This window comes from Haliotis rufescens, unplaced genomic scaffold, assembly GCF_023055435.1.
Source record: "Haliotis rufescens isolate VD_foot unplaced genomic scaffold, xgHalRufe1.0.p SCAF_32, whole genome shotgun sequence".
Taxonomy (NCBI): Eukaryota; Metazoa; Mollusca; class Gastropoda; order Lepetellida; family Haliotidae; genus Haliotis; species Haliotis rufescens.
Window position 1 is genome coordinate 848,987 of NW_025964024.1, and position 15,715 is coordinate 864,701.

At 40.0% G+C, this 15,715-nt stretch overlaps 1 protein-coding gene across 1 annotated transcript; it reads left to right on the top strand.

Moving 5' to 3' along the window:
* The first annotated feature begins 492 nt into the window (after positions 1-492).
* LOC125371936 lies at positions 493-12,012 on the top strand. The gene is made up of 3 exons (XM_048380632.1): positions 493-519; positions 3,086-3,606; positions 12,009-12,012. Exons 1-3 carry the CDS (start codon positions 493-495, stop codon positions 12,010-12,012), a joined length of 552 nt encoding a protein of 183 aa, XP_048236589.1.
* Positions 12,013-15,715: the final 3,703 nt, after the last annotated feature.

Here is a 15,715-nt window from a genome sequence, read left to right on the forward strand (position 1 = left end):
TCTCTAAAATTAAAACAAATATTTTTTTCTGATGCTGATATGGTGGAATAGAGCTAGCTAGAACTGGCTTGACTTGCTTTTGTGTACATGTCTAGATTGATTTTGTTTTTAAATAAATATATTCTACAGTCATGGTGCAGGACTAGGTTATCCCCACTGTTTCTTTTTCTATTGGATTGGCAAAAAGGTTTATAATATTAGGATTGGATACTGAAAAAAACCCATTACAAGGTTAAAAATCAGCTGTGTCAGTTAGAACCCATAAGTTAAAATGAAAGAGTACATTTATCGTGTCGACCGATAAACTAGTCATGATCTCTAGGCGTGAACTTGAGGTAAACCCTCATGACGTCACGTGATTATTGCACTTCACGCAGGAAGGTAAATACTGCATCACTGTTAAGGTTTGAACACTAGCTCCATAAAAGGAAATGTGGGACGTCAAGTTTGATCAGTGACGGTATTATTACGTTGTCATGGCAACGTAGCACAATGGCGGCCAAGGACAGACTGTCTCGTGTTTGCTTTCTAGGCGGAAACAAGTGACACAGGCTATTTGTAGAGGCCGGACCACGCTTATACTTGTCTATATTAGCATACCCTGATAAGCCCTATATGTATACAGCAGCGGTAGCGGGTTATTTGTACAGCCAAATTTGTATATTTTCGGAAATCGAAATTTATACTTGGGAGACTGGTGGTGGTGCTATAACGTATATGTCCAAAATAAAATCACAATAAATAAACCATTGCTTATTAATTTAATGTATTTTTTGCACACAGTTGTCAGAACACATACACTAGATTAAATAAATATCGTGTAAAATTGCGTTTGGATTTGGGGTTAAGAGATTATGGTGCCCGAAGATGGAATATTTGCCTCTTGTGTAATGTGATTAAGAAATTAGAAGTTGTTTTCAACAATATGCAACAACATTCCAGTTGTACCTGGGCGGCTTTCAAATAATCTAATCGGGATTAGGCAAACACGTTGCTGATAGTGTGATCAACGCCACACGCTGTCGGAACACGCATCACCCAGGACATACACTTTAAATAAAAACGACAACACCCTTTCCCGATTCAATAGAAATCTCTGCTAAAAGCAGTGTCGTTGTACGATTCCGACTATACCATGAGCATGTGTTTATGAATCACTGTCAAATAGTTATGATACTAGGTGTTCGCGAAAAGGTGATTGTATCCTGCCCCACCGTAGGCACCCATCACAAACAAAGGCACCGGCAAGTCAATTGTTCACCTGAAAAAAAAACCACGGGAACATGTTGTACAACACAAAATAGGGAATTTCATCGGACATCATTTTTGCCACTGAAGCGTCAAATTTGGAAATGTCCTACATATGTTTACGATAAAACTTTTTGAAAACTTGCACGGCCTTGCATGGAATGTTGTAACCTTGATCAAACAACTTCTGAGCAAGAGTCGTGTGACGCTCTTTGAAATCTTGGTAGAAGGAGTTGTGAAATGTAAATACCAAAGGCTGGATCTGCTGGAATATTACTCGACACGAAGGGAAAGTTGAAGTCATAGATCTAAATATGAAACAGATTATGTGGTCTCACTGGTCTCTCTTATTTCTAGTTCAGGTGGGTAGATCAGTCGAAACCCTCCGATCCTCAGTCACTACCAGATCACACATTTTAACCTTCCGATCCTCTTAAGACGTACACCATCAGGTCACACATTTTAACCCAGCGATCCTCATAAGACGTACACCACCAGGTCACACATTTTAACCCAGCGATCCTCATAAGACGTACACCATCAGGTCACACATTTTAACCCAGCGATCCTCATAAGACGTACACCACCAGGTCACACATTTTAACCCAGCGATCCTCATAAGACGTACACCATCAGGTCACACATTTTAACCCAGCGATCCTTACTAGACGTACACCATCAGGTCACACATTTTAACCCAGCGATCCTTACTAGACGTACACCTTCAGCCATGTCACACATATTAAGCCTTCGATCCTCACTTGTCTGCTCTAACTACAAGCAGGAGGTACTGGGGATCTTTCTAAGAAGAAATGGAATCTTTTGTCTAAGATTGTAAACTTGAAAGCTTTTGTCGTTGTTTGTTTCGAATATCACAATTGTTTTGTGTCCCCATAAGGTCTCCTTACTGACTAGGGAAGAAATGTAGGATTTATTATACAAACACAATGATACAATGTTAGTTTTTCGAGAGGAAGTGCTATTTGATGGTACACCTATCGGCGTCCCTGAGAGCCTTAACATGAAACGCGTGTTCAAATATAAGTAGCCAGAACACGTTGATTGATAGCGATTCATACACATGTATATACTCCGGAAACACTCCCGAGCCAGATGCAAATGTCCTACAACTGACCAACATTCTGTGTCTATTTGATTATACACCTCACGGCTTCCTTTAGATCTTTAAAGATGTTATCGAAATATGTGCTTGAAGTCGACCAGAGGCATATTAGGCATGCAAGATAAAAGATCTCGGAACACATAGGTGTACAGGTGTTTAAGGAAGATCAACGGTTCCGTGTTCTGGCAGTTGCTGTCTCGCTAGAGATTCCTGTACATTCTTGTATTTCACAGCACAATTCATTTTATCGAGAAAAATAATTGTTTGATAAGTATTACTTTGAAGTTTACGGATGACAAAGTAGACACACTTTATGGATAACAACTTCTTTTCTTGCTTGACAACGGTATTACGGTCTATACTGACAGTTTTTATCCATAAATTGTGTCTTCTGTGAAAAGCCAATATATCCGTGATTTCTCGAAACAAAATAATTATGCTTCTGCCTGTTTAAAGAAATAGAAATTGCCTGCCACAAAAACTACGTTGTTGCAATGTGGGTTTTAATTTAAACGAAATAATACCTAGTTTTGTAGCTGAAGCTGAAAAAGTTCTAATCACGAAACGAAATCCAAGGTTTATGTCACTCTAATTTAAACCGTTCTCAACTTTAACAAAGATATAATAAGGACAGCAAAGCCTAGGCAAGATATAAAACATTATCATGAATCATTGTACCACAAGCCCACACACAACTCCTGCCACCATCCCCAGATAAAACAAGCCAACGTCGCCACCCTCACCCGACATGCCAAATCCATTTGTCACCCTGATGCCATCAGCAGTGAACTGGACCATCTCAAGGAAACCTTCACTTCCCTCAACAGTTATCCTGCCTACCTAGTCTCCAAAACCATCCGCAAGACCCTCAAAAACTCCTACCCCAGGCCCAAACCAGCTCCATCACCCATCAGAATCACCATACCCTATCATGGCCCTGTCACTCCTCAGATTGCCCGCCTCATTAAGAATAAAGCCAACATAGATGTCACATTCTCTAGCGGCAAGTCTATCAAGACCCATCTACAAGCCAATGGTAGAGGCACAAGCTGCACAAGTCCCAACCCCCGAGGAGGTATAAACCAGATCCCCTGCAACTGTGGCCACCAGTACATTGGAGAAACCCTTAGACCCCTCAACACAATACTCAAAGAACATCGGACCTCTGTTAACAAACTCGACCAGAAATCCGCTATTTCCGAACACATCCTGAAGAACGAAAACCATAACATCATGTGGGAAGCCACCAAAGTCCTGTCTGCCAACAACAACTGGCGACCAAGGAAACTACAAGAAGCCATTGACATCAGGAGACACCAGCCAGCCATGAACCGTGACCAGGGAACCTATCTGCCTAGCGCTTGGGACTTATTGCTTTGATCTTTGTCGGGGCTAATTGCCTAGCTGGCTTCAATTTGCCCTTTGCTATGTCCATTCTTACACATTTCAGTGCTAATTACACACACCCGCGCCCCCATTTGGCCAGTGTCCATTACGAATTACTTAGCTATGATAACTTGAGTGTTGGCTTCCATTGTCTATTGCTTATCACCTATCAGCGCCAATCATCTGTTGACTTCCTTTGTTAGCTTGTACCCTTTATTATTGTCCACCTTTTGTTATCTTATTGATTTTAATGTCCTTAGATGTATATATTTATGCTCTCTGCCTCATGGCATTCATTCACCTGATGAAGGAGTAAGCATATACTCCGAAACGTTGTGTTCTGCTTTATAAAGAAGTTGACATCCATATATTCTCTTCCTTATTATCATGAATACATCTTTCGAATTTTGTTAATTCTAATAATTTATGAAGATCAATTGAATTCGTATAATCATACTATAAGATGAAGAAGACTTTCGGTTGAGATGCACCCTATACAAGATCTGCAACTGGTATTACTATCACCACAGTCATACATGTACCTATTCTTCTTCTTCTTCTAATATTATGGTATATATAATTCAATATTAGACTCTAGTATTCGTTTTTGAACTTGACTCTATATCGAGAGTGCAACAATGCTGTCTGTAGCGAATGCCTCTGTGCGTGTGTTAAAGGTAACACGAGTTATGTCCCTTTGTGCGTGACGCGAACAATATGCGGTTCACTGCGCGATAACACTTTTGATTTATATCGCAGACGGTGTCACGCCATCGGGGGCCTCGTATCTGACCACTCCCTGATATGGAGGGCCTGGCAAGACATTAACACTGATAAGTATCACACTCACTCTGACATGCTTGTAAATATTTCACTACACACCAGGGGATCTAATACCGAACCGGAGTCGGTGGAAATAGATAAGGAGACTCATCTTTCATCAAGAAAATATATTTACACACAATGTCTCTTTTCAAAAAGAAAATTTGTTGACTTCACAAGCATATATAAACATTTCATGAAAGGAGTTTTAATTATGATTTCCGTTGACCCTGATGGAGGGAGATTGGTTATACTGATTGTAATAGGTAAGTTGGATCTCTTGCATTGACAATTTATATTTACGTTCGAGTCCAGCTCAGTTTGTAGATAAGATGATTTAAACTGTATTCCTCATTCTGTAGATTATCATTAGTTATTACATTCTCACACATCATATATGTTCCATGATTTCCTTGTGTTTATTTCTTATTGGTAACTCTATTTGCATTGCGATGTGAGAGAGTGAGTGAGTAAGTTGGGTTTAACGCCAATTTGAACAGAAAACCAGTTATATCACGGTGTGTATGTTTGATATGGGAAGAAAGCCCGACGTGGATCAGGTCTTAGACGTTCGCGGATCGGGTATCGGTGCTGACAAACATTGTAACATAGTCAGGACGAACCGGGATTCGAACCCACGATTATAGGTTTCTGAAGTGCCCATGGGATGCAACACTACACAGTGAATTTCGGCGCCTTAGACGACCGGACCATCCCCGCCCCGCATTGCTATGTGATTATGTATGTATATGAAATGTATTATATTTTACATTGGAAATGAAATCGACAGAAATGAACTGTTTTAAAGGGATATTAATGATGTCAATCACTGTATAGTCTGGCCAAGGCTCGATTATTTGCAGACTGCCATCATATAGCTGGAGCATTGCTGAGTGCGGCGTTAAACAACAAACAAACAAAGAAACGATATGATTCGTACAGGAACATGCAATATCAAGTATACATCCTTTTTATAATGTCAAATAATCTTCCAAACAACACCAATATTATCGATTTCAAACGTCTTGAACACATCCAGGTGTCATTATTATTCAACCGAACATGTGAAATTTCAGCTTTATGTGTACAGTCGTTTTGAGCAGATGTTTACAGATGGACGTCGAAGAATCAGCCTATGACATACACTTAACTTTCAATCAGAAACTAGTTTATTTAAGGAACATTATTAAGGAAATATGTGCCTAAAGTCAACCAGAGGTATATAAATCATAAAGATCTCGGATAGGTACACAGGTGTTTAAGGAAGATCAATGGTTCTGGCAGTTGCTATGGCAGAGATACCTAAACATTCTTGTATTTTACATTACAGTACATACATCAAATTACCTTAAAATAATTCCAACAACTGGTAGAAAGCGTTATATAAAAAATGAAATGTACTTGAACTAAATGTTTCATCTTTCATGACACCTGGCCCTCTTTAACTGTAGCCGTCAGACAGCAAGACATTGAAGTCACTCCAATATCTGTTTACGATAGTGGCCGACGTTCCTCGTTCTGCCGTACCACCGCTATGTATACTTGTGCCTTCTTTGTGGTATACATTGCCGGTGCATCAACACACGGTTCACGTGTCGACCAAATACACATATAATGTCACGGAAGTGAGAAGCGTCTCTTATCCAACATCTTCTGAACAGTTAGGGCAGAGACAGGCGCTGATTTAATCTAGGTAAATGATGAACTGTTGGATTAATGGTGTTTCAATTAAACTCGTCCCTGTGTTTGGCACAAGTCTGTGGTTCTGCGTCATGAAATGAGAAGGTCGCTCAATGTAAAAATAGACTAAGACTTGAACAGGCGGTTTTGGCATTGAGAGTGTTTTCTGCTTACGCGGTAAATCCCAAAGCCTAAAACCTACCTTTCTTCACGAATGGAAGGAAAAGCGTTCAAGGTATACTTGTTTTTTTGAAATTCCTGAAACGTTGCTACAGGTATACCACTCCACTATAAACACTCTTTACAAGTAGCTAGACGCCTACGGGAGTTGCTTAAACTGTACCTCCACACCGTTCTATAGTTTCCTTTCAATTACTAGTTTCTCCTTGAACATCATGCCTAGTTTGAAACTCGTTATATTGTTTTTCAAATAATAACTATGTCAAATATGTTTCCTAACTACATACAATTTCAATTTAAAATTGAGAAAAGGTGAGTGTCGAGTTAGAATCCCCGCGGTTTGGTCGAAGCCGCCCCAAGGAGGATAGATCATATGCTTCTGTCTCATACGAAAGATACTTCGTCTATTAGACCTGTATCTAACCACCATGCTACGGCTCTCCCGATAGACTTACACAAGGCTAGGCTATATAACGATAGGCTTGTCAGCCATTTTGTTGTGAAAGACCACTCGGAAACGCTCGGTAGTAATCGCCTTCTATCTTCCACTGACCAGGGACAGATACGTGCTTTTTCTGCGAAAGTAATAGGAGGTGAGGTGAAATTGGGTTTAACGTCGCGTCCAAGATTATTGCACTTATATAGCGACGTGCTAGACTAACATATAGTCTCTGAAATGAACATATCGTACAGAAAAAACAGTTGCTCAGTTATCTTAATAAAAATATAATAAAAAGGGAGCCCAGTGATTCTCTTCATTTCCTGATACTGCAGTAATCTAGACTTGCCAAACATTATAGACTTGCATGGGCTGTATTTGATATATTTGTATCAGGGTCTGTAAGACAGACTAAGCGACGTGCATGTATGTGTGTATGTTTGTGTGGCTGGTTGTACTAGTCCGGACTGATGCCGATTTATAGTGCTAGCTCACTAAGATACTATGCCGCAGTTTAACATGAATACCCCACTCAGACACAGTATACTGACTCGGAGCCGACCAGCCCTTGTTTTAGCCCCTTAATGCCGAGCGCCAGACAGGGTAATAACAAGTACAATCTTTTAACGTCTTTTGGTATGACGCGGCCGAAGATCGAACCCCGGACCTTCCGCTCTCCGGGCGGACGCTCTACCACTAGACCATGGAGGCGGTGAAAGTAATAGGAAGTATCATACAATTAAATCAGGTACACAGAGCATCGTACAATTAAATCTTAATGATGATGATGATGATAATGATTGTATGAGAGGAGGGACGTGACTGACACTTACGACAAGCAGATCGCTGTAATATTTCTTCTTCACTCTCTCCCTCCCCCTCTCTCTCTCACTGTGAGTGAGTGCGAGGTGCGTGCGCGGTGCGTTCGTGCGTTCGTGCGTTCGTGCGTGTGAGGTGAAGTTTGTCCTTTTGAATGAATTTTCTCTTTTGAATAGCTTACCATTATGTCTTCATACATGTCCTTCCGCTCAGCGTTGAGTGAACGGATGGGAAGTTACACTTCTCTTAGCACTATCCAACAACAACGATACAGCGAACAACAAGAATGCCCCCTCGCGAACACCTGGTATCATCACTATTTGATACTGATTAAACACATGTTCATGATGTAGTCGGAATTGTACAATGGACTCTGCTTTAAACACATTGTCAACTTCCCTATCATTTTGGAACTTTGTTTTTCATTTATTTCATTTATTGTGCCCGTGTGGGGGTTCAGGGAAGCCATGGTCAATACTTTGCATCACCCACCCACTCCTCATGAACTGTGATTCTCGCTCCATATGATATTTGGTAAAAGACTTCGTCAAAGAACACTCGGCACAAAAGTCTGTGAAAGTAAATCGATCTCCCTATTTGATGGAATTAAGAGTGAATGAGTGAGTTGGGTTTAACGCCGCTTTTAACAGTATTTCAGTTATAACACGGCGTGTCAGCTTAATGTGGAAGGAAAGCCCGAAGTGATACAGGTCTCAGACGTTTACCACTTCGGTGAAACCCACGAGCACGGGTATGGTGCTGACAAACCTAGAACATAATTGGGGCGAACCGGGATTCGAACCCACAGTCATAGGTTTCTGGCGTGCCCAGCGGACGCAACTCTGCACAGCGAATTGCGGCGCCTTAGACGACTGGGCCACCCGTGCCCCCTGATGGAATTAAATAGTAACCAAGTGAGAGGATTTGGTTTAGTGCCTCCTGGAACAGTATTTCAGTTGTGTCACTGCGTGTCAGATTGACGTGGGAGGAAATCCTGAAGTTTTCAACTTTGGTTAAACCAACAAGCACTTGGAAACATATCAGGACGAATCAGGGATTCGAACCCACTATGGGTTCGAACAGAGAATTGAGGCACCTTAGGCCCAACATAGTCAGCCGTGCCCCGGATATAATTGAGAACGAAATAAGAATGAAGGTAAAGGAGAAAAGTGTATTATGTACATGAAAAACTACGAAATCTTATATTCCTTCTTTGGAGCAAAAGACGTTATAAAACAAGTTCATTTTGATTACAGTAAACTACGGTTATAACGAACTCGAGGGGACCACTATTTTTTGTTCGTAATAACCGTTGTTCGTTATAAGAATACATACAACATATATACAACAAATGGTCGGGACTAAAAACAAAGTTCGTTATATAGGTCAGTTCGTTATAAGCGTGTTCCTTATAAACGTAGTTTACCGTATTTTAATCCCAGTCGAAACACTACCTCCATGTGCAAAGAAAGAAAGTGTTTTGTGTTCAGAACGGAATATGATACATGTGTTCAGATATTAGTCTTCCACCAGAAAGTGCTATATAAGGGGTTCTCTTCTCATCACAGTGCGCCTTGTAAATCAAACGTGAGCACGTTTGTACATATGTAAAAAACACGTTAGTTTGTGGCATTTGGCACATCATAATAGACATTATTTGTGTAGGTTCAATGAACCTTGAAACCACACAGAGCTTGTTTAGAAATGGGTGTTTCGGCATGGGCTCTTACCACTAGGTTCTCTTAACATACCGGTATGATAACCGACAGCAAGAAAAGCCAGCATACGTGGAATACCCTCGCCACAACCAAGTAGCACATACGCCAACTTTGTGCTTTATCAGGCAGTTTTGTTGATTGTATTGCCAATGCTATTTTTACTACAGTGTCGTGTGGATTTACATTTTGCGAAAAGCTCCACACAGACAAAATAACTGTCTGTTCAGCTGGTAGCAAAACGGCGCTATCGTGTTTGAAGACATGGGTGCCAGGAAAATAAACTAACTTGAAGTCAATAGCTGCTGGTTGTGGATGAACGCTGAAATGAAGAGCCCTAGAGAGAAGTTGCAGAACGGCTATAAAAAAACTTGAAACACTTCATCATCTTATCTCTAACCAGATGAACCTCGCAAAATAAAAAGGAAAGTTAGTTTCTATTTGCAGGGTTGCAAGTGTTCGCAAGCGCAACAAAAAATATATATATATTTCTACAGCGATAGCCCGAGCATGCATTTTGTGAATTATTGTACGCAAACAGGCGAGTGACATCGTTGTGTTTATGAAAAGTCAAGTGTCTTCGAGTTAATATAAACAGGAGGAAGGTGTAAATTCTTAAGAGCCTCACTATCCTCTCTCTCAATCTCTATCCCTCCTCTCTCTCCCTCCTCTCTCAATCTCCCCCCCTTTTCTCTGTCTATCTTTTCACCCTCTCTCTATCTCTCTCTCTCTCAATCTCCCCTCCTCTCTCCCTCCTCACTATCTCCCCTCCTCCTATCTCAATCTCTCCCCTTCTTTCTCTCCTCTCCCTCTCTCCATCTCCTCCTCTCTCACTCCATCAACCCTGCATTTTATAATTTATTGCACACAATGAGACCAGTGTGTGTATGATTTTCTTAATATAAACACTTGCCTCTATCCCTTCTCTCTCTCTCTCAATCTCTCCCTCCTCTTTCAATCTCTCCCCTTCTCTCTCTCCCTCCCCGTCTGTCTCTCTCTCTCTCTCTCTGTCTCCCCCTCCTTCTCTCGCTCTCTCTCTCAATCTCTCTCTCTCCCTCACCCTTATCCCTCTCTCTCTCACGCACGCCTGCACAAAACCATGCACACAAACACCTGTGATAAATATACCATGGATAAGTCGACAACTGCGTCAAGACTTTAACGATGCAATATGCTCATTTGGCGCGATATTTCGTGCAGGTTTAACGTTTCCAAAGTGTTTCTGGCGATGGCGCTAAATGTCAGTCTAGCTACGAACATGTTGGATGTAATGAGTGAACACACGGAACAGTTTAAGAACAGGCAAATTCAAGATGAAACAAAAACTATAGGTACAGCACGTCTTAACTACACGTATGAGTGAGTGATGTTTGTTTGTTGTTGTTTAACGCCGCACTCAGCAATATTTCAGCTATATGACGGCTGTCTGTAAATAATCGAGTCTGGACCAGACAATGCAGTGATCGACATCATAAGCATCGATCTACGCAATTGGGATACGATGACATGCATAAACCAAGTCAGCGAGCCTGGCCACCCGATCCCGTTATTTGCCTCTTTCGACAAGCACAGTTTGCTGAAGACCAATTATAACCCGGATCTTCATAGGTAGGTTCCTAGAGTATTGTCATGAGGCTGTAATATATTCGAGATTATTTCTGATGATTGTCACTGACAGACAAAATGAAGCGCTCATAAAATGTCAAGAGTTCTGGTTGCCAATGGTGATACGTCAACGGCAGCTCGTAAAATGGTGTGACCTCTCTTCGTGTTTACAGTCCAAACTCCGTTTCTTAACATCTTCCTTACCCTCCCGGTACAGAAACTTCAACTGTAAGGATCTTGTCGATTCTCTTCCCGGTGTGCATAAGTGCGATTCTAAAAAGTACTGTCGGAAATGCTAGAAATATGCTTTTCTGGCTTCCTTTAATAAACACGAGTCATAGGACTATAAAAAGAGAATATATATCAAAACAACGCAAACTGACTTAATCTAGCCTGTCCTAACTGACACTGTGATTACTCAAAATGTACTTTTACAGGTAAAATGATAATACTTCTTAGAAAATATTCGTTTGTTGTCATGCTTGTATGAAACGGCCTATAACCTGAGGTTGTAACCTAGCACCTGTCCCTAGCACCTCTCACAGGTGTAAATGTCAACCGAGTTGGGGGTGGTCTCACAATATTGCTGTCATTGTACTAAATTGATAGGTGCGTTCATGGGTTAGCAATTAAGGATATGTACTGCATAAAATTTGCTTGGAAACGTGATTGAAAAGTTAAAAACTATGAAACGGGATGAGTATTGGAAGGTTGTGGTTTTGGAATCAAGAAGTATTTGTTGTTCTACAGATGGTTTCTTGAGGTAGCATTTATCTCCGCCGATGACGTATATGAATCTGTACTTTTGAACGTTGTATTATGTCTTACCACGAACACTTTACACTTAGCCAATGTAGGCACAACAGGGATGAGCACACTATCTGACTGGCGTACATAAGACAACCGTGTTGTGCCGCCAGCACAAATGTCTTGTACTTTACTGGTTTCTTATTCAGCCGAATTTTCTCCATGAGTTTAACTTTCGTTTCAGATGATCTGAAGTCGACAATGTCATATATTCCTGTATGGTCGCCTTCAGACCACTAATGATTGGGCTACAGTATCTGATTCCCGGACGTTATATTAACTGGCATTATCAATGACAATGACACTGACGTTGTTTAAAATGGGCAATAGCCTCAGTTTCAACGTGTCTATGAACACATAACCTCCGATAATTTCCTTAAGAAAATCACCAGGTTCCCTTTTCGCCTCGAAAACTAGCACACATCCTTCAATAAGCCCCATGTCATGGGTTGCGGCGTGCAAAATAATGACACGATTGTCCATCTGCCGATAGCCACATGTAGTCAGGGGAATGATTCATCAAGGTAAATTATCTGGACGCCCTGACTGCGATGGTTTTGAAAGGTCCGGAGATAATGTAACCTCGTTGACAGGATGGAATATTTTCTCCTGAAACTGCAAGGTCATCGCCTTGCGCCATGTATCGAAATCCCATCTCCTGGAGAGCAATAGTTAGTGCAGTCCATGAGACATTAATTGTATCTTTAATTTGCTGCCCAAATTCTACTACAAGTCGGGGTTTCCTTCTGCACATAAAGCTTGTACACTGTACGCCTAATCACCCTGTATCAAGCTGTCTATTATCCTTTTACGTCCCGGTTTTGTTTTTGAGACCACCCCTATACCTGTTTTGTTTTATTTATCATATCGAAGACTTGATGGTATGAATTCACAGCAAAAAAAATGCAGTTTCCGGTATCCGGATACCTGCCGGATACCACCGGACACTTACCCAAAACGCGTCCGGGTATCCGGTGGCAGATACCTTGCCGGATACCAGATCTGTGGTATCCGGCATGGACACCTCACCGGAAAGTATGTCACCTGGAATCCGGGTATCCGGCACCGGATACCTCACCGGATACCTCAATCTGGGTGTCCAGGGATCCGGCACCGGATACCTCATTCTGAGTTTCCAAAAACATGTCACAATTTGGGGGGTGCATTTTGTTCAATTAAGTGTGAAACACCTAAAAATATATTGGAAACTAAACATGAAAATTGAACATTGCTGAAGGTATCCGGCAGGTATCCGGCAGGTATCCGGATGCAATTTTTCGAGATGTCTTTCTCCTAGTAATAATGTTAGCCTGGGCATAGCAGATAGCTGTAGTAAAATTTCTGTGCTATTTTAGTTGTAAATATCCCCCTGAAGTTGAGATCTATGGGCATGTACTTTTGGTGAAAACATTTTTCAAGTTCATATATATTTCAATTTAGATGTTCAGCATTAAAATGAAAAGCATTCAGTCCTGGTATGATGGTATCCTTACATTTCATCTTCATATTCCCAGTTTGTTCTAGCCTAGTGGTTGAAGCGTTCGATTCACCACATCGGTACATTGCTTGGTGTCACCCATCATGATATTGTTTGAATTTTGCTCATAAAGTGGCATAACACCATACTCACTCTGACAAAAAAATGAAAGTCATTGGCTATGTGCTCACTTGGGCCTTTGTTCCTGGTGAGATTAAAAGATTATTTTGGAACTGTATCAATACTTGTTACATCTTGACAGACGAGTTTCATTGAAGTTCGAAACAGAATATCATTAACCCAAATGGGTGCATAAGACTAATGGCATCCACAGAAAACACCTAATAAAGTACTGGTACATAAAAATATCAATGTAACTTTTCTACTGACATGGAACTAAAAACTCCGTTCAGTGAGCTGGATTAATTGTAGGAAAACATTCAGGGCATTAGTATATTTGATATATGTTAGCACCTATGTTATGAATGATCAATATCATATTTCTTTAAAGAAGCAAAACAAAAAAATTGTTAAGATAAAAAATCATATTTATTGATTTTATGACATTTCATTGGTTCAGTAACCAGAGGTGTTTGCAAGAACATTCAAAAACAGAAACAGATGCTTCAATGCCATTTTCTAAATAAACAAATTAGTCAAATCTCAGAAGAATTTCAAGGTAGAAGAATATCTAAAGTCAATTATGTTTGTGCAGTAAACCACAAAAGTCATTCAGATTTGTATAGTCAGCGTCAGTGTACACCACATAAACATAGTCTCACTGCTGTGGTATTAATTCCTTTAGACTTGATTAATGTCGTAATAAAACAACCTACAGAATCACACTGATGTGGCAGTATTCATTCAGAATCATCACTTTCTGAGGTGAACCTGTTAGTTGTTCTGGGGAGGATTATTCATCATCCGGAGAGTCCTTTGTATGACTTGTCTGATCTGGTGTCATGTGTTTCCAGGTGCCTGAAACAATTTATAACATCTTTAAAAGCTTGTTATTAAAAATATAAGAAACACACATATATTGACAAAGGGTAAAAAGTTGGTTTCTCAATGAGTAAGGTAATGACAATTTATCAAGCAACTGTTAACCAAACCATGTTAACCAATGTAAAAAAGCCATAGCAAACAGTAAATTTTACAGAAAATACAAAATTGTAATTGATCTTCTGAAAACAATTCCTGTAGTGCCATAAGGCAGGCTCACCTGAATTTTTCTCAAATGTTTGCATTACATCAAAACATAAGGAAAGGTAAACAAGGCAATGCAAATTGCATAAAATAGGTTCTTATACATAAAAACAGAACTAACGTATTTGACGTAATAAGCGCCTCGCTCTAATAAGCGCCCACGGGAATATTTGCTAATATATTGGCTAGTGAACAATCCCAATTAGCACCCTTTCCAATTAATCAATGTATACAAGACTTATTTATTTGCGTATAATACACACTTGTGTGTGATATGCATTATCATATTTTTATCATTTATCCTATCTTTAATTAAGATTAACAATAACAGCAAAAACTGCCAAATATATTGGTCAAGTGTAATCATAATTTAAGTAGTTCTATTTGGTTTTGGAACTTTTCAAGGGTAATTGTAAATATATGTGTATTCCTATTTGAATACTCATTTGATTGTTATAAAGTTACACAGTATTGCATCTATCGTCTGTTTCTAAATACAGTGGAACCTATCTTTGACTTGTGTGACATAATTGAATCATACCCCAAGTTCATTATGCATTGTTATGCATCTGCACAGAGTGGCCAAAGTCCTTGTCACACACATAGTTTGCTACAAGGCAGAATCCAATAAGTACAGTTGAGACATCAGGTTTTATCCAGACAAACTGTCTGATAATCTCAAGTATGGTCTTGGTCGCATCAAGGGATGTAGCTAATCCTAAATAAACATTAAACAAGTGACATAATCTCTTCTACAGAACACTTGATCAAAGCCTGCCCCACCTTTGATGTTTATCATCTCGTTACGCTCACAACAGCTCATTAGCAAGATGAACTCAATGTCAACTCATGGTGGATTAGGGATTAACAGGGCAATTAGTGTCAGGTGGGTATTATCACTTATGCTACTTATCAAATCAGTTTACTGGTAACATGTTTCTGTGGACCAAGGAAATGTATCATGCCAGATACTTAAAAAGTTCTACTCATAAGTAATAAAAAAATGACAGTTTTGATATGCAATTCTCCCTACAAAGACATTTAACATTTGATATACATAAACTGTCTGTTGAAACTATGATGATGCTAATATACAAGTCGCACAAAACAACCTATTCATATACTGGTACCTAGCCAAACAAACATAATTTTTTTACGTGTATGCACATGCTTGTACACATATACCTCTACTGGCATATCACACATAC

Bases quoted from the DNA above. Each gene is read 5' to 3' on its own strand.
- LOC125371936 (XM_048380632.1), top strand. From the start codon at position 493: ATGGCGGCCAAGGACAGACTGTCTCGT. The intron at 520-3,085 runs GTTTGCTTTCTA...CACCATCCCCAG, and splicing joins CCAAGGACAGACTGTCTCGT to ATAAAACAAGCCAACGTCGC.